Raw genomic sequence first — 24682 nt, 5'->3', positions numbered from 1 at the left:
GCCATCTTTACCCACATAATTCCTATTAATGACTGCTTTAAAATGCTGTCCCTAGCTGGAACCAGGTTTAATAAAAAGAACTCCAAGCTGAGGCAAATCTGATCACATGGTCAAACTTGACTAAGAGTAAGTAAAAGTCTGTTTTTTGGCCAGTGCTTCTATAACTTGATTACCTCAAATACACCTATCTTTTTTTGAGTACCACTTTGGAAACTCAGATGCTACAGAAATATATAACAAAGTAGTGAAAATTCCACCTAAAATTTTTTAAAAAAATATATTTTATTGATTTTTTACAGAAAGGAAGGGAGAAGGATAGAGAGTTAGAAACATCCATGAGAGAGAAACATTCACCAGCTGCCTCCTGCACACCCCCTACTGGGGATGTGCCTGCAACCAAGGTACATGCCCTTGACCGGAATCAAACCTGGAACTCTTCAACCACCTAAAATTTTTGTATATATTCATTTTTTTGTTTATTCCACCCACTTATTTGCTTATTTCAGAGCCAGCATCATACTTTTAATAATTATAACTTTATAATAATTTTATTATGTAGTGGTAGCCCAGCCTGGTACACAGCCATTCCTCTTATTTGTAATATTTTCCGTGTTATTCTCATGTGTTACTTCCAATACACTTTAGAAACATTTTGAAATTTTAAAAATCCTGTTGTGGTTTCATGTATGTGATTATTATATTGAATTTATAGAGTAATATAGGGTGAAGTTACACCAGTACAACATTGAATTATTCTCATCAAGAATAAGGAATCTATCTTCATTTATTTATATTTCCCTAAGGTAGAGGTGACTTGCTTAATGCTTAATTCTTCATTTGTTCAAAGACAGAATTAATACTTGATCACTGCAAATAAAAAAAAAAAAGAGAGCTGTGACCGGTTTGGCTCCGTGGATAGGCAGGGGTGGGCAAACTTTTTGACTCGAGGGCCACAATGGGTTCTTAAACTGGACCGGAGGGCCGGAACAAAAGCATGGATGGAGTGTTTGTATGAACTAATATAAATTCAAAGTAAACATCATTACATAAAAGGGTACGGTCTTTTTTTTTTTAGTTTTATTCATTTCAAACGGGCCGGATCCAGCCCGCAGGCCGTAGTTTGCCCACGGCTGGGATAGAGCATCGGCCTGTGGACTGAAATGTCCCAGGTTCGATTCCGGTCAAGGGCATGTACCTTGGTTGCGGGCACATCTCCAGTGGGGAGTGTGCAGGAGGCAACCGATCAATGTCTCTCTCTCATTGACGTTTCTAACTCTCTATCCCTCTCCTTTCCTCTCTGTAAAAAAAAAATCAATAAATATATATTTTAAAAAAAAAGAGAATATAGGAATATGTTGATATAAAAATATGTTGAGCCCTAGCCATTTGGCTCAGTGGATAGAGCATCAGCTTGTGGACTGAAGGATCCTGGGGGTGGAGGGGAGGGACGATGTTTATTTCATAACTAGCTACTTTTCGGCCTATAGGGCAATACAATCCTTATCGGCCATTTGTAAGCTTCCTGCCACAGGAGAACAAAAGACCAGGAAAAATTCGCTGGACACCAGGAGGTAGGCCATACAAGGAGTGAAACTGTCCTGAAGGCATCTGATTGCACACCTGCATTCCATCTCCTTCCAACCCCGCCAGCTCAGCCCCCAAACCCCACTAATGACAAGTTTCCCACCAGTGACTGCATGTAAGGATGAAACGCCAGCTCCTGGGTGCTGCTGTCATTGACCCAATGTCCCCTTGGCTCGGTGCTGTGCAGCCTTACCCTTGGGATATCCCACCCCCACCCCCACCCCCACCCCCACCCCCACCCTTAAATAAATTCAGTTTTTCTTTTCTTTTTTAAAAAATATTTTTTTATTGATTTCAGAGAGGAAGGGAGAGGGAGAGAGATATGGAAACATCAATGATGCACACCCCTCTACTGGGATTGAGCCCGAAACCTGGTCATGTGCCCTTGATTGGAATCAAACCCTGGACCCTTCAGTCCGAAGGCAGACACTCCATCCACTGAGCCAAACCAACTAGGGCTGATTCAATTTTTCTTTATCCGCTGTCTGAGATGGCTATTTAGCCTGCCCACATGCACCATCCACCAGGTTCACCTTCCAGCTACTCTAATAAAATCTTACTATGACAAGGACAGGTTGGAAAAAAAAAAAAAGCCGAACCGGTTTGGCTCAGTGGATAGAGCATCGGCCTGCGGACTCAAGGGTCCCAGGTTCGATTCCGGTCAAGGGCATGTACCTTGGTTGCAGGCACATCCCCAGTGCGGGGTGTGCAGGAGGCAGCTGGTCGATCTCTCTCATCGATGTTTCTAACTTTCTATCCCTCTCCCTTCTTCTCTGTAAAAAATCAATAAAATATATTTTTAAAAAATCTTACTGTTTCTAATAGTTTCTCAATGAATACATTTTCATTTCCCAGTATCCTATATAATAAAGAGCTAATATGCAAATGGTTGTCATGCCCTCACGCCATCACGCTCAGACACTCAACACTGGGGAGAGAGGAATGGGGACCAGCCAGGCTTTGGCCCCAGGAGAGGGACAAGCCACCCCCTCCGCGATCCTGGGTGCCAGTGGCTGCGCCTGCGCCTGTGCCTACGGCCCGGGAGAGGGACAAGCCGCCTGCCCTGCAGTCCTGGGCGCCAGCACCTGCAGCTGCAGCCTGGGCAAAGCTGCCTGCCCATGGTCCCCTGTGGCTGCGGCCAGCCCGTGTGAAGCCAGCCCGGGTCCTGGGTGCCTGTGGCTGGCCAGAGGGAGGGAAGCCCGGGTCCCGAGTGCAGGGCGAGGCAGAGGTGGTTAGGGGTGATCAGGCCAGCAGGGGAGCAGTTAGGGGCAATCAGACAGGCAGAGGTGGTTAGGGGCGATCAGGTAGGCAGACAGAGGGGTTAGGGGCGATTAGGCAGACAGGCAGGCGAGCAGTTAGGAGCCAGCAGTCCCAGATTGCGAGAGGCAGTTGGACATCCCCCAAGGGGTCCCAGATTGGAGAGGGTGCAGGCCGGTGCATGAATTTTGTGCACTGGGCCTCTAGGGCAATTACAAAAAATCATGCTTCCTATTCCATTATTGTCAGGAACAAGATAAGTATGCCCACTGCTATCACTTAACATTGTCAGGAAAGCACTAGTCATTGCAGCAAAATTAGCTGATGGAATAAATAAGATGTAACAAAAAGGGGGATGAGAGGCATAATTTTTTTACTGATGAAATAATTGCATACTACAAAACTAACACTGTATTAAATGGAGAACTGTTGGACCAGGGGCGGGGACAGAAGTCTGTATAAGTCAGCTCCCCTCTGGCTCTGGGAGCACGGCTTCCCTTTCCACCAAGACTGTTTCGCAGGCTGGAGCTGAAGCTGAAATACAATGACGTCTTGCAGGAGCAGAAGGGGGCGGGCCAGACCAGTGCAGGGCAGCGGGGGCCCGTGCTGTTTTCACAGCCCTGCCAGGTCACCACGGAGCGATTTGCAGTAAATAGTCTCCTTCTTCCCTACACCCCAAAATACTTATTCCTGTGGGTGTTGATTAAATGACCATCAAGTCATGTAATAACTAATCAAGAAAAAAAGATTTTAATGAAATGTGCTTTTTTGTGCCCCAACAGCTACAACTTGCTATGGCTCCTCAAGATGTCCACCTTCGTCTTAGGATTCGGCCTGGTTTTATTTATGTTAAGTGTGTACCTTCATGAAGAGTTCGGCCTCCACCCAGTGCTCCCTCATCCCGATCCGGTGCTCCCTCGTTCCAATCCGGCTGTCCAGGTGCCAAAGCTTCTACCCGAGGAACGTCTCCGGTCCCTCTTTTCCTACGATGGAATCTGGTGAGCTATCACGCATTTCTCTCCCACCGTGGTCTGACAGCTCCCTTGCTCCTCCTGTGCCCGTTTTACAGAAGATTCCCTGCCTTCCTGACCTGTGTGGGTTGTTCAAATGATTCCCTCCTGTGGGACCAGGAGAGGGCTTGGTCTCCGGGGCACAGCCTCTGCTCTCTGCAACACTCAGTCAACTCCCTTAAAACCTCGGAGGGCCCATTTAACTGCCAGCTCCTTGTCCCTCCAGCCTCCTCTGCTGGTGGAGCTGAGATGCCACTGGCATTTCTGTGATTCTCAAGTGTAAAGAAGTTTGGTGCAGGGGATAAGTCAAGAGAGCGGCTCTTCCTCCCATTCCCCGCTCCTTCCCCTCCCTGGGTCTTGGTCAGGGGCCTCTGCTAATATTCCAGGACAGAGGGTCTGGGAAAGGCAGTTTCTCAGAGGGACACACGTGGGGTAAGGTCTCAGGTTCCCCCTCACTCATCAACCCCCCTCCTCGCACCCAGTCACGTTCACAGTCTTCTTGCTTGTTTTAGGCTGTTCCCGAAAAATCAGTGCCATTGTGAAACTAAAGGCCAGGGCTACAACTTTGAGGGTGCCTATGGCCAGAAAGACCTCCCTGCAGTGAAAGCGAGGAGACAGGCGGAATTTGCGCACTTTCAGAGGAGGTAATGTAGACCGCCAGGGCTCTCGGGTCCGAGGAGGAGCAAAAGCTCTACTTTGTCCTGAGGGTATGGGTTCAAAGAGAGAAGGAGGGAGCTCCCCCTCTTGCAAGGGTGCCTGGGAGGAACTATTAGGAATAAACCTAGAAAAGAGAATGGAGGAAATAGCCCTTAAATGAAGATTTATAAACTTTGCGTGCATCAAACATCTATACTAATAAAAGCCTAGGTGGTGTCAAGCCCTCGTGCATGACATGATCATAAGATGGCTGCCGCAAGATGGCCACCACAAAGATGGCCACAAGATGGCCATGTGCACAGCGGAGGCGGGGGCCCGGCGGCCACTCTACGTGGTGAGGCCTGGGGGTCCTGCAGCTCTGTGCAGCGCGGAGGAGGCCAGTCCCAGTGTCTCCGCCGCCTTGCTCAGAGGAGGCAGGTCCCAGCAGAGGAGGTGGGTTGCGGCAGGGGAGGGCAGTTGGGGGCGATCGGGCCAGCAGGGGAGGGCAGTTGTGGGCAATCAGGCTGGCACAGGAGGGCATTTGGGCGTGATCGGGCCAGCAGGGAAGGGCAGTTGGGGGAGATCAGGCCTAAACCAGCAGTCGGACATCCCCCAAGGGGTCCCAGATTGGAGAGGGTGCAGGCTGGGCTGAGGGACACCTCCTCCCACTGCATGAATTTTGTGCACTGGGCCTCTAGTAATAAAATAATAGCCTTTGTGATTGAGGACTTTAACTTTGAAACAAGCTGGGAGCCAAGTTACTTAACCTCATAGCACTTCAGTATCTTATATGAAAAATTATAATAGATACCTCCCTCCAAAGCTTATTGTGGGGGGAGCAGGAGGTCCTAATATAAGGTGACAGAAGATTTAACTTTGGGTGATGAGCACATGGTGCAATACACAGATCTTGTAACGCAGAAACCCACACCTGAAACCTATATGTTCATGTTGACCAATGCCCCCCCCAATCAATTTAATTAATAAATATTTTTAAGAAGCTTATTGTAAGGTGAATTGTATTAGCATACAGAGAGCTAGTAACTCAAAAAGGACCTGACATATAGAAGCACTGCAAAAATATTACCTACTATTATTGTTGTGATTTATTATATCATCATTCTTTTAAAAAAGTTTTTCATGTATTGATCTTAGAGAGAGCGAGGAATGGAGAGGGGGAGAGAGAGAGAGAGAAAGAGAGAGAAACATTGATTTGCTCCACTTATTTATGCATTCATTGGTTGATTCTTGTATATGCCTCAGATCGAACCTGAAACCTTGGGAGGTCAGGATGACCTTACATAGCCCTTACCTTTAAACTTTAATGAAAAGGTAGTTGTTTTTTAAAGTTGCATTTCCCTGAGTAATATTGATGCTGAGCGTGTTTCATGTATTTATTTTCCATTTGCATTTCCTCTTTTGATTGCCTAGTTAGGTCCTTTTCCATTTTTAAATGTTGTCTTTTTCATATTCCCATAAATACTCACTCCCATAGTCTGATCTCTCTTCCAGGTAATCTGGGTGGTGGTATCTTTGGCTAAACTGGGTCCCTCGAGGCTACATTTCAGCCGTGTTACCTTAGTCCAGCGGTTCTCAACCTTCTGGCCCTTTAAGTACAGCTCCTCATGTTGTGACCCAACCATAACATTATTTTCGTTGCTACTTCATAACTGTAATGTTGCTACTGTTATGAATCGTCATGTAAATATCTGACATGCAGATGGTCTTAGGCGACCCCTGTGAAAGGGTCGTTCGACCGCCAAAGGGGTCGCGACCCACAGGTTGAGAACCGCTGCCTTAGTCCCTCAAAGAGCCCATCTCACCGGGTTGTGTTATGCACTTGCCTTTGACTGAAGGTCGTTACCACAACAAAACCATTTGAAAATCATCACTGTGTTTGCTCTGAAAATACGGGGACGGCAACCACTCGCATACACCGTTCCCTGCGATACACTTTATGTTCTGGTGCAGAGCCAGGGAAAGTCCGACTTCCCTCCAGGAATTGGTCTCCTCTGCCCCTTTAAGAAGACCCGAGTTCTGACAATCATTGTATACCCTGGCTACCAGGCGACTTTAAATGAAATCATTAAAACCACAGGTGACTTTGGTGTTCAGCTGCCGCAGCTGTGCTGGCCCCTACAGTCTGGTTATCTTGTTTCTTCTTTTTTGCTGGTCATGATTTTTGATTTTTGCGCGCTTTGTTGTAAACTGCTCAGTTCGTTTGTGGAGTTAAGAGGCTGGGCGTCATGGAGGAGGGGAGGGCGGAGGGGACATGGTTACAATCTACTCTCCATTTCTCCCCATTGGCCGCCCAAGGCTCGGGGCACAGGCACCGCTTTAAGAACGAACCTGGGAAGGGAGTCAGGGCAGCTGTTAACAGTTCCTTTTCTCTGCAGGGAAGGGCTGCCCCGCCCACCGCCCCTGCTGGCTCCGCCCAACCTCCCCTTCGGGTACCCGGTCCACGGGGTGGAGGTGATGCCCCTGCATACAGTTCCCATCCCAGGTAGGTGCACCCCATCCTGAGTGAACTTGCAACTTTCCTTTTCCTTCTTAAGCAAAAGAGGGAGCAATCATTCATTGAGTACCTGCTGGGTGCCAGCACCAGGCAAAAAGTTTGAAATGATTTCATTTAATGTTAATATCACTGTTTCCACCACCGGCGATCACCCTTAGTAGCTGTGACCTCCCCGGGGCTATGAGATGACACCGACGAGGACAGATATCTGTGAGCCTCAAGCAATCTTAGGACATAATTGGCTTTTTGGTGTCCTACAGCAGTGGTCGGCAAACCGCGGCTCGCGAGCCACATGCGGCTCTTTGGCACCTTGAGTGTGGCTCTTCCACAAAATACCATGTGCGGGCGCGCACGTACAGTGCGATGGAAACTTCGTGGCCCATGCGCAGAAGCCGGTTTTTGGAAAGGAGATAGACCAGTGATGGCGAACCTCTGACACGCGTGTCCGAGGTGACACGCGAACTCATTTTTTTGGTTGATTTTTCTTTGTTAAATGGTATTTAAATATATAAAATAAATATCAAAAATATAAGTCTTTGTTTTACTGTGGTTGCAAAGATCAAAAAATTTCTATATGTGGCACGGCACCAGAGTTAAGTTAGGGTTTTTCAAAATGCTGGCACGCCGAGCTCAAAAGGTTCGCCATCGCTGAGATAGACGGAAACAAGTATACAAGACGAGTGTGGGTGGGAGAGTTGGAAGGGGCTGACCTCGGCGAACGTAACAATATAGCTCTAAGTTTTGAAAAAAGGTTGTGTGCCTTCTCTTTGTGACAGTTTTGGATAGGTAGGTATATTTATTGCCATCTCTCAGATGAAGCTGAGAAAGTGACTAAATTGCCTATACTCTTAAATGGTAGACTTGGGATTTGAATGTAGGGGTTTCTGTTTGTTTAAACTAACTTTCAAGCCCATGATTTCCTCTCAGCGCCATTTTGTGATTAAGAAAAAATAACATCAGAAGTGTGTTTTTTTAGTAAGTTGGCAAAACCACACTATACGAAGGAACCAAGGCCGAAGGAAGACTGTAAAGATGACCTCATTGATCAGAAAGCCAAGTGAGGTTCTTTTGTTTTTGAATAGCTTAAGCAGAATTTGTAAACCATCAGTGGCTATGAGACAGATGAGCTGACAGCTGAGGAAATATCCTGGCTGTAGTCTAAATGCTAACTGACCCCAGCCTCTGGAGGTGCAAAGTCCAAGAAAGATTCAGGGTAAGTTAGTTTAATGAACTTACTCTTTAGATCAGTGGTCGGCAAACTGCGGCTCTTGAACCACATGCGGCTCTTTGGCCCCTTGAGTGTGGCTCTTCCTAAGCCTTAGGAGTACCCTAATTAAGTTAATAACAATGTACCTACCTATATAGTTTCAGTTTAAAAAATTTGGCTCTCAAAAGACATTTCAATCGTCGTACTGTTGATATTTGGCTCTGTTGACTAATGAGTTTGCCGGCCACTGTCCTACAGCATCTTGGGAGCAGGCAAAGCGCAGGCCATCTCCAGGAATTAACACTCCTCAGCTTGAGGGCCTGGCTGATCCAGGGTGCTTACTTGGACCCCCCTTGGGGGGTGGTCTGCACTGGTGCTCCCAGGCCCCCCTCACGCAGGGTGGAGGTGGGGAGAAGGTGCAGGGGGGTCGGCATCAGACCTGAGGAAGGAAGCGTCCATGCTGGGCCTGGCTCTCCAGGTACCTGCTGCACACACAGGGCCCCTGACATCCCCATCCTAGAGGAAGAGCTGATGGTTGAGGGGGGCTCTGGCCCCGATACAAGCAGCACTATTTTCTAGAAGTAAAGTAACTATTTGTGTTTTAAACAACTAAAAAGCTTTTACACACTCCTCTAGTCCAGCAGCACAGCCCTGTGAGGCAAATGTGATTTTGCCAATTTCCCAGATGAGCTTAGTAAGTTCCCTATGGCCACAGATGAGGGTATGTTTGAAGGAGAACTTGAACTAGTCATATTATAAGATGCTAAAGTAAATACACTTGGGGTTCATTGTTAGTGTTTTTGAATGGTTATTTAAAAATAATATGACACTTTGGATGATCCATTTTTTATTGTGGTAAAGTATGCATAACAGAATTTACTATTTTAACCATTTGAAGTGCACAGTTCTATTGCATTGAATACATTCACATTGTTCTGCAGCTGTCACCACCATCCATCTCTAGAACTTTTTCATCTCCCCCCTGGAACTCTGCACCTATTTAACATTACTTCCCCTCTCCCTCCAGCCCCTGGCCACCACCATTCTACTTCCTGTCTTGATCGGTTTGACTACTCTAGGTGCTCCATATATGGATGATTCATTATTCTTATTTTTTTAATGATTTCAGAGAGGAAGGGAGAAGGAGAGAGAGATAGAAACATCAATGATGAGAGAGAGTCACTGATTGGTTGCCCCCTGCATATCCCACACTGGGGACTGAGCCCGCAACCTGGGCATGTGCCCTGACTGGGAATCGAACCATGACCTCCTGGTTCATAGGTTGCCGTTCAACCTCTGAGCCATGCAGACCGGGCAGGCTGGTTCATTATTAACCCATTGCTACCTTCCCTTCAGTAACAGATACCTGGAAGGGACTGGATTAATTCATAGCACCCATCCAAAGCTGAGGGTGGCATCAGGGGTTTTAGAACCGCTGGAAGGACCTTGGAAAGCGTCTAGCAGAACCCTGGGGGAAGGGGAGTCTGCCAGCAAACACCCTGGGTAGGAGGGAACACTTGAAGGGACTCTGGAAGGACATGGAGGCAGCCAGGAAGGTGTGAGCCTCAGAGAGCCCATGGAATCCTCCCAGATGACTTTTTGTTTTGTTTTCCTTTTCCCTGTGTCCTCCAGGTCTGCAGTTTGATGGACCCAGTGCCCCCAACTATAAGGCAAGAGCCCCCCCCTCCCAGTCCCTTTGTGCACTTGGCATCCTGTCCTTGGCTCACTGCCCAGCCCCCTCCCCCCAGGGGTGGCTGGTCTCGGATTTTGACGGAGCCCCCATCCAGATGAAACATCAGACACGAGTCTGAGGTGAGGGGGGAGGGGAGGGTGCCTATGCAAGGCCCACTTTTTCCAGCCGAAGGAGTGGCTGGAGTTCCAGGGAGGCCTTCCGAGACCGCGCCAAGGCACTGAGCCACCGCCAGTGCTGCTGCTTCCGCTGCGAGAGGACGCTGCTGCCACAGCCATGGCTCCGGCTCCTGCGTTGTGCTGCCTCTGCCAGGGCTAGCACCTCCGAGATGGATGCCCTGTGCCCTGCCCGCTTTCCCCACTTAGCAGAGCTCCAAATCAAGGTCTCTGCAAGTACATCCGACTGGTGGGACGTAGATCACATCAAGAGCCCTAATTAAAAAGGAGCCTGGGAAATGTAGTTTTAGTTTTCTCACCTCTGTATGTTAAACAGAGGTTGGAATGACTAGAAGCCTCCTCTGTCTCCACCCCCAGCTACCAGTAAGCCCTCTGCCACCTGCTTCTGTCACTTTCTCAGTTCTCTGTTACCTTCTTTTTTTAAAATATATTTTATTGATTTTTTACAGAGAGGAAGGGAGAGAGATAGAGAGTTAGAAACATCGATGAGAGAGAAACATCGATCAGCTGCCTCCTGCACATCTCCTATTGGGGATGTGCCCGCAACCCAGGTACATGGCCCTGACCGGAATCGAACCTGGGACCTTTCAGTCCTCAGGCTGACGCTCTCTACCCACTGAGCCAAACCGGTTTCGACCTCTGTTATTTTCTTATAGCACTTATCTGTACCTGAACTACCTCATATGCGTCGTGATATGCTTATGGCCTCTCTTCCCCAATCCTATATAATAAAAGCCTAACATGCAAATTGACCAAACAGGGGACCACCCATTGGAATAACTGGTAGCTATGACATGCACTGACCACCGGGGGGCAGATGCAAGCTGCCCCCAGCCCATAGGCCCCAGGCCAGCCAAGGCAGGTGCAGTGGGGTGGGCCCCCAATTACCCCGCCAGTCACCCCACAGATCGGCCCTGATCGCCGGCCAGGCCTAGGGACCCTACCCATGCATGAATTTCATGCACCAGGCCTCTAGTAGACTATAAGCTTCTTGAAGGCAAGGAATCTGTCTTATTCACAACTTTCCCTGCTGTGCCTGTAATTTGGATCTCAGAATATATATTCATTGACTGACTAAAGTGCTTTCAGCAATGCCCTAGCTGGTTTGGCTCCGTGGATAGGGTGTTGGCCTGCGGACCAAAGGGTCCTGGGTTTGATTCTGGTCAAGGGCAGATTGGCTGTAGGTGTGAGGGAACTGGCAGAACAGCAACGACTTCCACTTGGGGACTTGAGCAGTTGAGCAGATGAAGGTGCCATTCACGAGGCAGGGAGAGGCTTATAGAGAGAAATCAATAGTTCCATTTTGAAGATATCAGTTTGATTTGCTTGTGAAACTTCCTAGCAGGGCAACCAACCAGACAGTTGGATCTCAGAAAGAGATGAACTGTAGACACAAATGTTGAAACCATCAGCAGAGGGGTGGTATTTAAAGCCATGGGAACGGATGAAATCTTCTAGCAAGAAGGTGTTAGAATAAGAAGGCAAAGAGTGCAGAGTCAAGCCCTGAAAAACTCCATTCTGAGTTTTATTTATTTTTGTTAATATACTTTTATTGATTTCAGAGAGGAAGAGAGAGGGAGAATGAGATAGAAACATCAATGATGAGAGAGAGTCATTTATCTGCTGCCTCCTGCAACCCCCCCCCCCCCCCCAATGGGGACGGAGCTCACAACCCAGGCATGTGCCCTTAACCAGAATCGAACCTGGGACCCTTCGGTCTGCAGGCCAACGCTCTGTCCACTGAGCCAAACCAGCTGGGCCATTTGGAGGTTTTATAGAGGAGGAGCTGGCAAACTGAAGTCAAAAGAATGGTGTTCTGCAAGCCAACAGATAAGAAGAGAAAAGGAACTGCCCTTGAATGCACCAGGCCCCAGGGCTAAATTCTCCTTTGCTGTGACCAGAGCAGGGACACATGCAGAGCCAGGCCCTAGCTTCTGGGGCACCCATGAGTTTCTCCTCTCACCCTAATATGCTCTGCCCCCTGCAGGCCGTGTTGGGTATGTGCCTTTCCTTGCATTTAGCTTCTTTGTATTTCACCCACCTTAGGTCACCCTGACAGCTTCTCTGGGGACACTCAACACCCTCGCTGACCTCCCAGACAGTGTGGTGCGGGGAAGAGGCCAGAAGCAGCTGACCATTTCGACCAGTGACCGGAAGCTTTTGAATTTCATCCTCCAGCACGTGACCTACACCAGCACGGTGTACCAGCACCACAGGGTGGATGTGGGTGAGATCCTGTCCCTGGATGGCAACATGCTGAGGGAGCCGGAAAACACCACTGGGCCCTCTCCAAGTCTTCCTCCTCCAGGAAGCCTGCCTGCATGGGAGATGCTTTCCTTGCTCCTATTTCTAACCTAGACACCTAACTTCCAAATTACTGTACCCAATACTATCCCCACGTTGCTACTGACCCCATAGAAGGGACTCCAGGCAAGGACAGGTGAAGAGCCTCCTCGTCTCTAGGAGGACGGATCTTTCATGCTGTGCACCTGGAAACCTCCAGGTCTGTTTCCTATTCTCTATCGCTCTCAAAGCTGAAGACTTCAGCTGCGGTAGAGGAGGGGGCCAGTCTATGCATCCGTTTATTGTCCTGGGTATTAACCGGAAAGGGGATGTGGGGAAACTCCCAGTCCAAAGGACAGTGGCTTTGACTCCTCCTTCCCAATCAACCCCCTCCCCCAAGCTCCACCCCAGGAATTCCCTGGAGAACAATTCCTGCCATCCTCAGGGCAGCCCGGTTTGTTTCTGGATGAATCAGTCATCCCTTTCTGTCTCTCTTTTTAATTTATATATTTTTATTGATTTCAGAGAGGAAGGGAGAGGGAGAGATAGAAACAACAATGATGAGAGAGAATCACTGATCAGCTGCCTTCTGCACTTCCCCAACTGGGTGGGGATCAAGCCCGCAACCTGGGCATGTGCCCTTGACCGGAATTGAACCTGGGCCCCTTCAGTCCTCAGGCCGACACTCTATCCACTGAGCCAAACTGGGCACCCCTTTCTCTTTTGACTAGCTACACAGGATGCATTCCCAGGACATCAACAAAAAGAAATGAAACGTGGGGCAGATGACCCGTGACCGCACACTAAAGAGCCAGTTCTCCCGACCTTCGGGTGTTCAAACGCTGCCTTTCACAGAATGACCCTGTGAAAGAAAATAGGGCGGGTATTATTATCCTGGTCTTGTAGCTGGAGGAGACTGAGCGATTTAACCCAAGGCATTTCAGATAACAATGGCAAAGTCAAAGATAATCCGGACTCTGTGACTCCACACCCTGTCCACCCCAGCAGATTCTCACAAGGGCAAGAAACGTGAGTTTGGGAGGTGCTCAGCAGGTGGCCCCAGGGACACAGTAAATCAGGAGCCAGAAGGCCACCGACTCCATTAGGTCCGCAGTCTCACCCCAGCCAGGACACTGTCTACCAAACCTTCACTCCCGCGTTGCATGGGTTCCCTGGGGCAGCATGGGGAGCGACCCAGACACGGTGCTGCCCGCCCTGACCTTATTTCTCCCTCCAGTGAGTCTGACGTCCAAGTCCTCACTAGCCAAGTTTCCGGTGACCATTCGCCATCCCGTCATACCCAAGTTATATGACCCTGGACCAGGTAAGGCCCTTGCCCGGGGGCTGCATGTTGGTATCCTGTAGAGCTATTGGTGAAATTCAGGTCCCCTGAGATGGAGATGAGAATTGACCAAAATAACAGTTTAGATATGATTCCTGACAAGCTTGTTTGGAGGAAAACAATTCTAGGACACATTGCTCTAATATTGCTTAATTATATTTAACTTTTTATATGGTTGTGCTTATTTTGAAAAAGACCTAAGGAATGATAACATTTTAATAAGTAATAGTGCCAGCTGGCGTGGCTCTGTGGTTGAGCATTGACCTATGAACCAGGACATCACAGTTCGATTCTCAGTTCCGGGCTGGATCCCCAGCAGGGGGTTTGCAAGGGGCAGCTGATCAATGATTCTCTCTCATCATTGATGTTTCTCTCTCTCCCTCTCCCTTCCTCTCTGAAATCAATAAAAATATATTATATTTAAAAAATAAGTAATAAAAACAGAATAGTACTGGAGCATGAATAGATAGATATATCAGTGGAATCAAATTGAAATCCCAGAAATAGACATGTTGGAATTTTACCATGTGATAAAGGTAACTTTCAAATTAAAGAGGGAAAGATGTATAGTGTGGTTATTTTAGGCATTTTTGAACTTTTTCATAAAAGTTATCACACTGTATGGTATGAAGTTCTAGAACCTGATCTTTCGTCAGCCCATGGCTTGTCTTCTGATGTTGTTTCCAGGGTCTGGTTATATGAAAGTTTTATCCATTAGTGTAATAAAATTGGTTCACTGTTTTCTTTCTGGGTTTTGCTCTTTGTGCCTTGTTCAAGAAATTCTTCTCTACATTAAAGCAAGAAAGATATTCTCCTGAATTTTTCCAAAGTTGTACCTGATTGCTTTCACATTTAGATATGTGATCTACCTAGAAGTTATTTTTATGTGTGGCTTATTATGGGGATCTAATTTTTTGGTATATGAATAGCAACATCATATAAGCCCTTCCTCTTCCCTGGCTTGTATTGTCGCTCTGTCACACACCAAGGTTCGTATGTGCAGGAGTCTGAATCTGGGCTTTGTTAGCTTGCACTGGTCTGTTTATTGTTGGGCTAATTCCATAATGTTTTTTTAAAAAATATTTTTATTAATTTCAGAGAGGAAGGGAGAGAGAGATAGAAACATCAGTGATGAGAGAGAATCATTGATCAGCTGCCTCCTGCACACCCCCACACTGGGAATCAAGCCCACAACCCAGGCATGTGCCCTGACTGGGAACTGAACTGTGACCTCCTGCTTCATAGGTCGACACTCAACCACTGAGCCCTGCTGGCCAAGCTAAGTGTCCACTTTGATAATACATCATCTGTGTATTGTATTGTATGTTCACCACCTAAAGTCATGTCCTCTTCCATTGCCATATATTTGAACCCCTATCCCTCTGGTAACCAACATACTATTGTCTGTGTCTATGAACTTTTGCTTGTCTTGTTTGTTCATTTATTGCTTTCAGTTTTATATCCCACAAATGAGTGATATCACAAAGGGTTCTTGACTTTTTTGTCTGATTTATTTTGCTTAGCGTGATACTCTCAAGATCCATCCGTGTTGTCACAAATGGCAGTATTTCGTCTTTGCTTATGGCTGACTCGTATTCCATTGTATATGACGACCACATCGTCTTTATCCACTCACCTAGTGAAGGACATCTTGGTTGTTTTCTTGTCTTAGCTACCATGAAGGGAGTCCATGTCTCTGAGACACGGACTCCCTTTAACTCAGTGCTTCAGTAAACGTAGGGATACATAAATATATTTATTTTCTAACCCGACAAACAAACCCTTGTTAAGCACCTACTGAGGCATGAGGCCCACAAACAGTGAGAGGTTGTGGCATAAAAACAATGTAAGCTAAGACAGCGAGGCTTCCCCTAACACAGTGCCCTGACATCCACCCTTTCTTGACCAGAGAGGAAGCTCAGAGACCTGGTGACCATTGCCACCAAAACGTTCCTCCGTCCCCACAAGCTCATGACCATGCTCCGGAGTGTTCGTGAGTATTATCCAGACTTGACCGTGATCGTGGCTGATGACAGCAAGGAGCCTTTGAAAATTAATGACAGCCACGTGGAGTACTACAGCATGCCCTTTGGGAAGGTATGTCCCTCCCTCCCAGATGGGAGACACCTGGGTCCTGGGACAAGAGGGCCCCAGAGTCAGGTCCCACCCTGGATGGGGCTGCTTCAGTGGCCTCCCCAAGGAAGCAGGGTCCTGGAGCGGGAAAGGGTAGGACTCTCCCCCGAGTCCCCTTGCTGATGCCAAATTCACAGAGAAGTCAGGCCACGCTCACTTTGCTGTATTAATGGGCGGTTAATCTGCCTTTCCTCACACTTGGCGTGGAAGTTGATTGAGGTCCTTCTGAGTGATTCGAGGTGTCTGACATCCCAAGGATTCCTGACATGCAGATCCAACTGGAATCATCTCTATGATTCCAGCCAAGCGGGGGCAGCTATCTCTCTCTCTGTCTCTCCTCCGCCCCCCACCCCACCCCCCAGCTTCCTCCAAGGACACACAGAAAGAAATAGATACTGTACATACCAGAGTGTATGCTGGGTTGTGCTCTGCCCTTTTGACTTGGTGTTGAGTGCTTTCTGCTCCCACCAAACATCTCCCGGGCAATATAAGGGGAAATGGAAGGAGAGCCACAGAGACTCGATCGGATGGAAAACCTGTCCACATTGGCCACAGGGCTGAGGAAGGGCTTCCTGGCCTTTCAATCTTGGTCCCAGGAAGTCACTGTTCTTCTCCAGGTGTCTCTGAGATGTGGACTCCCTTTAACCCAGTGCTTCTCCATCTCAGCCGTATATTGGAGTCACCCTCACAAATTCTGACTTAATTCGTCTGGGGTGCAGTCTGGCTAGTGGGAACTGAGAAAGTGCCCCCAAGTAATTATTCTTTTTTTAAAAAAATATATTTTATTGATCTTTTACAGAGATAAAGGGAGAGGGATAGAGAGTTAGAAACACTGATGAGAGAGAAACATCGATCAGCTGCCTCCTGCACACCTCCTACTGGGGATGTGCCCGCAACCCAGGTACATGCCCTTGACCGGAATCAAACCTGGGACCCTTGAGTTTGCAGGCTGACACTCTATCCACTGAGCCAAACCGGTTAGGGCCCAAGTGATTATTCTAATGGTAACCACTGATGTAACCTCATTCCACCTACAGGGTTGGTTTGCTGGCAGGAACCTCGCCATATCTCAGGTCACCACCAAATATGTTCTCTGGGTGGACGATGACTTTCTCTTCACCAACAAGACCAAGATTGAGAGGCTGGTGGATGTTCTGGAGAAAACGGAGCTGGATGTGGTAAGGGATAGTTGCCGGTTTTATCCCAGTTGCAACCCGTAGAAACAGTCATGAGAAGGAAGGAGAGGAGAAGAGAAGAGAGGAAAGTATGTGAGGGAAGAGGAGAAAATAAAAGAAAAAAGAAAGAAAGAGGAGAGAAGAGGGAAGGAAGGTGAGGGAGAGGGGCTGATGCAGAAGATGAATAGCCAGCACAACTCTGGGCTTGAGGGTGTCACACCAGGACTCAGGAGATGTGCTTGAATTTTGTCTCTGCCTCCATACTTACTTTTTTTAAAAAATACATTTTTATTGATTTTATTTTTTAGAGAGAGAGGAAGGGAGAGGGATAGAGAGATAGAAACATCAATGGGAGAGGAACATCATCGATCTGCTGCCTCCTGCAAGCACCCCTACTGGGGATCGAGTCTGCAACCCGGGCATGTGCCCTGACTGGAATCAAACCAGCGACCTCTTGGTTCCTGGGTCGCCGCTCAAGTGCTGAGCTACACCTGTGAGCACTGGGCTTCTTTTTTTTCATACTTACTTTTTTTGATGAAATAAAAAAAATCCACCATTGTTTCATCTTTTTTTAAAAAATATATATATTTCTTTATTGATTTCAGAGAGGAAAGGAGAAGGAGAGAGAGATAGAAACATCAATGATGAGGGAGAATCACTGATTGGCTGCCTCTTGCACACCCCGTACTGGGGATCCAGCCTGCAACCCAGGCATGAGGCCCTTGGCTGGCATCAAACCTGGGACCCTTCAGTCCACAGGATGATGCTCTATCCACTGAGTCAAGCCGGCTAGAGCTGTTTCATCTTTAAATGGTGTGTGTATGCATCACTTTAACCTCCTCCCTGGAATGGTGTGATGAAAGAGAGGAGTGCTCTGGGTCTGTCACACACCATATGAAAAAAAAAAAAAAAAAAAAGTCAATGGCTGCCCTAACCGGTTTGGCTCAGTGTATAGAGCCTCGGACTGCAGGGTCCCAGGTTCGATTCCGGTCAAGGGCATGTACCTTGGTTGTGGGCACATCCCCAGTAGGGGGTGTGCAAGAGGCAGCTGATAGATGTTTCTCTCTCATTGATGTTTCTAACTATCCCTCTCCCTTCCTCTCTGTAAAAAATCAATAAAATATATATATATATATATATATATATATATATATATATATTTTTTTTTTTTTTTTTTAAAAAAGGTCAATGGTCCCAGGCTTTACAAGCACACATATCCTGAAGGATATTTTATTTTATTATTTTTTTTTTCTGAAGGACATTTTAAACAGAAGAAAATAATAAAACCATCAAAAGTCAATTCACATATAAAAAAGAGAAGGAAAAGTTGTTTGTAGGTAACAATATGTATTGTATTCTTGAAATTTGGGGCAAGGACAGATCTTAAATCTTTGCACCACACACAGTGGTACGTAGGTTAAGGCAACTGATATGCTAATGAGCCGGATTGTGGTGATCTTTTCACAACGTAAACATATATCAAAACATCAAGCTGCATACCTTAAACATATACAATTTTAATATGTCTCAACGAAGCTATCAGAAAGAAAGGAAGAAAGGAAGAAAGGAAGGAAGGAAGGAAGGAAGGAAGGAAGGAAGGAAGGAAGGAAGGAAGGAAGAAAGAAAGAAAGAAAGAAAAAAGAAAGAGGTCATGACATTGTGACCAGAGTTACCTCTTACTCCTGATGGACAATCCCCAAACCATCCAAGAAATCTCTTGGCTACTTTTCTGGAGACTCAATCACAATAGCATAAATGAGAGAGAAGGTGTAGGTCCCACTCATGTCAAAATCCAAGCTGGCACTTGGCTGCTTCCAAGGTCATCCTGGACCCGCTTCCTTCCCTTGTTGCTCCCTCATCCTTGTGGGCCTCAGCGGCAAGGCCAGAGGAAAAGGGGGCGCGAGGAAGTGGAGGACCATCTATCTAAATCATTGCCCTCCAGCCAGGACTTAGCCACATGGCCAGACCTTGCAAGGGAAATGGGGAAATATCTTTTTTAGCTGGATAGTGAACTGTGTCTTAATCTAATCCACTTAAAAGTCCGAGGGTTCGTTTACTAAAAGGAAGAAGGAAAGCACAGGTGATGGGGGATGGTAGCAGGCTTTCCCAGGCCATCCTGGACGCTGGGTCAGGAAGAGATTTCTGGCTGGTTCTGTTCGGCTTGGGCTCAGACATATAAATGCCCATGTCTCCCATGAGCACGTGGACAGCTGCTCAGAGAGTTGAGTGGGGAGCAGGGAATGGGAGGAAGACAGCTTGAGACAAACTGGGAAAAGCTGCGAGAAGCCTGGCCGGGGAGACTCCACATAGACACCACTGTATGTATGCGCAGGCTGTCTCTTGCCTGCACCCAAATACTGCGCCTCCTGATGGAAGGGAGCGAGTTAGCTTCTTCTGGAAAGAAGGAGCTTGCTGTATGGTAAGCAGAGCAGAGAACTTGTCTGCCCTTTTGGCTTGGTGTTGAGTGCTTTCTGCTCCCACCAAAGAGATTTTTCTGGGGTGAGTAGGAATGAAGGATCAAAGGACCCTGCAATATATGCTGAAGGCTGTGGCCGCAATAGCAACAAGAGTAACGGAGGACAGCATGAAGGGTAGATAGAGAAAGGGTGTGATTCTTTTTATATATATATATTTCTTTTTATTGATTTCAGAGAAGAAGGGAGAAGGAGAGAGAGATAGAAACATCAATGTTGAGAGAGAATCATTGATCAGCTGCCTCCTGCACGCCCCCTACTGGGGATCGAGCCCACAACCCAGGCATGTGCCCTTGGCCAGAATCGAACCTGGGACCCTTCAGTCCGCAGCAGGCTGACGCTTTATCCACTGAGCCAAGTCGGCTAGGGCAAGGGTGTGATTCTTTTTTTTGCCCAACAATAACTATGTTTAATACATGGTATACATATGAATGCAGATAAAGGCTGCTGAGTGGACACTAGGTTTAAGTAATGGTATCATTATAATGTATTTTATGAATAAGAAAAAAGGCACTGTCTGTCTGAAGAGAGATTTACTTTCCTATATTCTTTAATTTGGATCCCCCATCCCACTCCCTGCCAACTGAGCTGGCTTCCCACCATTACTAGAAAGCGACGACCCTCTGCCAGGCACTACAGCACGCCGCACCACCAGCCCCTGGTTCAGAGGCAAGTGTGTTGGCCTGTTACTCTACAGGCTTTATGCTAACCTGGTTCCAGCTTCAGGAGCACAAAAGTCAAGCCTTTGGTCACCTGAGACCTTTAAACAGCACCAACTGGCACTCAAGCTTATTTGGACCTTAAATCCACCAACTCTCATTAGATTCCAAACATTATTTAAATTATATATCAGGAATTTTAAAAAAAAAGAGAGAGGGAGAGAAGAAGCTTATCAGAATAAGAGCATCCTAGGAATGTTCTGAAAGTCTCTATTCAGCTTTTGGCTGACATATGAAATTATAGACAATAACTATAGCCCCCTTCTCCAGGTGTGAAGCTAAACCAGCTCCTGGGGCCTGGTTACAGTGCTCATAAAGGTAAACTGCTTTCAAAGTCAGACTAGTGACGCTGTGGCCCCAGTGGCCTCTCAAGTGAGGCCTTGCCATCCACTGGTAGACAAGACACGTCGTGTCCGGCATCAGCCCCTGGGCCCTCCTGCCTCCTGTCTCAGGGAGCAGCCCGTACTTCCCTGGAGGACATCCGTAGTGTTTTCCAGGCACAGACAAGTCCCCCACAGTTGAGCCGAGGTGACACTTGGGGCTCTTGCCATCCCCAATTGGCCCCCCATCGATTACCAAGGACAGCTGAGGCCAGAGGTCCTGGAACTCCTCCGCATTCAGAGAACTGGGCTGGGAGCTGAGGTTGGCACTGGTGAGAGCAAGTGGCCCCCCACACATCTGGGCCAAGTCCTGCATGAAGGCATGGTCAGGAATCCGGATGCCCACAAGGGAGTGAAGGGGTTCAGGTCCTTACGGAGCTCCTCCGAGCGTTCCATCACCAGGGTCACGGGTCCTGGTAACAGGTCTTTGCGGAGCCCCCGGGGTACGTCCACATGACAGAACCTGGAGACGTGGACCACGCGGCCCAGGCACACGGCCAGCGGCTTGGCCTCGCTGCGGCCCTTGAGGCGGTACACGGCGCCCAGTGCCGCCGAGCACGCCAGGCCGGACAGCGTATCGGTGGGGACGGCCACCACGGCGCCAGAGCACAGCCGGGCCCCCGGTGCCGGCCCCTCACTCAATCCCACGCTGGCAGCCACCGCGGCCCTCAGTCCCCTCAAGGGTGTGATTTTTGCTGAAGTTCAATCCAGTAAGGCTTTCCGGCAGAGGCAACGTGGATGGTGAGTATGTTCTCTAATGTGGGTTTCTCTGCCCGCGGGCCAGGTAGGCGGCAGTGTGCTTGGCAACGTGTTCCAGTTTAAGCTGCTGCTGGAGCAGAGTGAGAATGGGGACTGTATTCATCGGCGGTCAGGATCTTTCCAGCCCCTGGACGGCTTCCCCAACTGCGTGGTGACCAGTGGTGTTGCCAACTTCTTCCTGGCCCACACGGAACGGCTGCTAAGAGTTGGCTTCGACCCCCGTCTGCAGCGAGTGGCTCATTCAGGTGGGGAGGCTGACGGGCGAGGCTGGAGCTGGGCTATGAACGGACCCTAGACGTTTGTTCTTTCAAGGGCGAGCCCCACTCATCACAGGCACTTGTCCAACAACAGTGGGTTTCCTTTCCCTTTCCCCCCAAATGAAGGAGCTCATGGTCTCTCTTGCCTCCCTATTCACCCTCTCTTTGATTTCTTGCCTCCGGCATATGAGATACCTTCTCCATCCTTTCCCTACAGCTCTGTCCCCTCCCTTTTCCCTACCCTGCTTCCTATTCTCATTTTCCAGAAGTCCTTTCCTGTTTAACTGCAACTGGTTAACTGCCCTCTCTCTTTTCTCTCTTATTCCCTCAGTCCGGAGTCCACAGTTCTGTCCAGCTAGAAAGCCAATCCGTGTTTCTCTGCCTCTCTATGCGTATCTCTGTCTGAGAAATGAGCTTGTTTTCGGCCTTCCAAATAAGCTGGGGCAGGTGGCTTTGCTTGGGGCTGAACCCCCGCAGGGGTATAAACTGTGTTTCCTCCCCCTGACTCTCCTCCCAGATGTGGAATATGGTCCTGGATCTCGGGCCCAATCTCACATTTCTTTCTTGTGTTCTTCCTGTCTTGGCAGAGTTTTTTATTGATGGGCTCGGGAGCCTGTTCGTGGGTTCGTGCTCAGACGTGATTATAGGTCACCAGGCCCATTCTCCAGAGGTAGACCTGGAGCTGGCTGCCCTGGAGAAGACCTACAGCAAGTACCGGGCCAATACCAATGCCCAGATCCAGTTCAAGCTGGCTCTCCACTACTTCAAGAACCATCTCCAATGCTCCACATAAAGGTGCCCAGGCATTGGGAAAGCGCTAGGCTGACTGGTGTGGGCATCTGGAACAGTGGAACCCGTGGTCAGGCTACCAAATCATGGACTCCTAAAAAAGATAAATATCATAATAAACCATATAGTGAGCCATATAGTGAGTGGGATGGGTTCAATTACTGGAAAGACCAATCAAAGGCTAGAGGTCATTAGAAGTGGGCCAATCAGGAGAAACCAAGATGGCGGCATAGGTAAACACCGGAAATTGCTGCCTCATACAACCACTTCAAAAATACAACTAAAAGACAAAACGGACATCATCCAGAACCACAGGAAGGCTGGCTGAGTGGAAATTCTACAACTAGAAGGAAAGAGAAAAGCACACTGAGACTCAAGAAATATTCAAAGTGATGAATAGCAAGAACCTACAACCAAGATTACTTTACCCAGCAAAGCTATCATTCAGAATTGAAGGTCAGATAAAGAGCTTCACAGATAAGAAAACGCTAAAGGAGTTCAAACCAGTATTACACGAAATGCTGAAAGGTATCCTTTAAGAAGAGGAAGAAGAAGAAGAAAAAGGTAAAGATACAAATTATGAACAACAAATACACATTTATCAACAAGTGAATCTAAAAATTAAGTGAATAAATAATCTGATGAACAGAATAAACTGGTGAATATAACAGAATCAGGGTCATAGAAAGGGAATTGACTGACTATTCTCAGGGAGAAAGGGGTGTAGGGGGTGCGGGAAGAGACTGGACAAAAATCGTACACCTATGGATGAGGCCAGTGCCGGGGGGGTGGGGGGGGGGGAAGGTAAGGGCAGAGGGTGGGATGGGAACCAGGTGGAGGGGAGCAATGGGGGGAAAAAAGAGGAACAACTGTAATAATCTGAATAATAAAGATTTAATTAGGCCAAAACCGGTTTGGCTCAGTGGATAGAGCGTCGGCCTGCAGACTGAAGGGTCCCGGGTTCGATTCTGGTCAAGGGCATGTACCTGGGTTGCGGGCACATCCCCAGTGGGAGATGTGCAGGAGGTGGCTGATCGATGTTTCTCTCTCATCGATGTTTCTAACTATCTCTCTCCCTTCCTCTCTGTAAAAAAAATCAATAAAATATATTAAAAAAAAAAAGATTTAATTAGAAAAAAAGAAATGGACCAATCTCTGACCAGGGCAATGAAGACCATATTAATAACGATTATTTATTTGTATGATGCTTTACTGTTTATGAAGCATTTGCACATACAGCAGCTCACATCATTTCCTTAGATGTCACAAGAAAGAGGGTTGCTATCTTCAGTCAAAAGAATTGCTGGCTGCTGGGTCCTTGAGTGTTACTGGGTGGCAATGTTGTAGGCTGGTCTTTTTGCTCACAGTCAGAAGCATCATCTCCAGCATCATTGCCATCCACAAATTTTTATTTGGTTCTGCCTGTGGACTCAGGCCGTGTGAATAACTCAGGGTCCTTGTCTTGAGGTGGTTGCAGCCTGGTTCAGTTCAGTCCACTAGCATCATTGGGCAGCCAGGGTCAGAGGGTCAGAGGAGGGAGAAGTCACCCTGGCCTAGGCAGCTGAGGAAGGCTCTGTGGAGTTAGCTTATCTGGAGTCTGGAAGATGGATGGGATTTGGGCAGTTGGAGGGAGAGAAAAGAGCATTGGGTAGTCCACTGTCTGTCAGAACAAAGGTGTTCCTGGCATCAGACTTGCTACCATAAAGACACATTCCAGAATGCCAGGCATTGAACTTGGACCCCCACGCTAAGGTGCCATGATAAACAGTATAAGTGTGGTGGCAAGCCACTGCATTCCAGGGACTTGAGACCAGTTGCTGACTCTTCAAGACCCATGTCATCTACACAATGGAGCATTACATGTTGAGGAAAGCCCTCTGTTATTGTCGGAGTCAGCAGATTCTACAACTGGTCTAGCCCTGCCCTAAGGGCGGAGAGTAACTCGGGGCCTCTGAAGATGTGTCTGTGAGATATTAATAAAATTTAATGAAAAATATTTTAGTGGTCAAATAATTTTCAAAAAAAATTGCAAGTCACATTAGTATAGTAAAGGCTCTGAGAAGTTCTGTAGTAAAAGAATCGGTTTAAGTTTAATTCAGCATTTCTCAGATATGGCTATAGACTGGCAGTCATTTTTTATTCTCCCAAATTGGAAGTGAACACACCTACCTCATTCCATTGTTGTCATAAAGATTCTATTGCAAAAGCTTTTCCAGCTTTAACTAATATGCACAATCACTTCGTGTAATAGTACATGCATTTTATGTATAACTAGAGGCCCAGTGCATGAAATTTG

General features: G+C 47.6%; 1 protein-coding gene and 1 pseudogene across 2 annotated transcripts in view; one reads left to right on the top strand and one right to left on the bottom strand.

Moving 5' to 3' along the window:
• The window catches only part of B4GALNT2 (beta-1,4-N-acetyl-galactosaminyltransferase 2 (SID blood group)), a gene marked incomplete at both ends in the record, with an annotated part of 28192 nt that extends 5802 nt beyond the window's left edge, over positions 1-22390 (top strand). Inside the window, 11 exons of the mRNA XM_081108967.1 lie at positions 3363-3533; positions 3624-3839; positions 4364-4495; positions 6884-6990; positions 9842-9879; positions 12122-12302; positions 13596-13682; positions 15610-15797; positions 16871-17011; positions 21366-21585; positions 22185-22390. Of these exons, the coding sequence (XP_080965093.1) occupies positions 3363-3533; positions 3624-3839; positions 4364-4495; positions 6884-6990; positions 9842-9879; positions 12122-12302; positions 13596-13682; positions 15610-15797; positions 16871-17011; positions 21366-21585; positions 22185-22390 (1687 nt within the window). The remainder of the gene's footprint in view (positions 1-3362; positions 3534-3623; positions 3840-4363; positions 4496-6883; positions 6991-9841; positions 9880-12121; positions 12303-13595; positions 13683-15609; positions 15798-16870; positions 17012-21365; positions 21586-22184) is intronic.
• On the bottom strand, positions 20188-21202 carry LOC308532577 (threonylcarbamoyl-AMP synthase-like; annotated as a pseudogene). The gene is made up of 2 exons: positions 20668-21202; positions 20188-20242 (listed from the first exon to the last, which is right to left on the bottom strand). The product of its transcript is annotated as a threonylcarbamoyl-AMP synthase-like (transcript).
• Positions 22391-24682: the final 2292 nt, after the last annotated feature.

Source organism: Myotis nattereri (genome assembly GCF_964212035.1).
Source record: "Myotis nattereri genome assembly, chromosome: 16".
Classification (NCBI taxonomy): Eukaryota; Metazoa; Chordata; class Mammalia; order Chiroptera; family Vespertilionidae; genus Myotis; species Myotis nattereri.
Note: the sequence above shows the minus strand (reverse complement) of the source record. Positions and strands in the feature narration are given on the sequence as shown.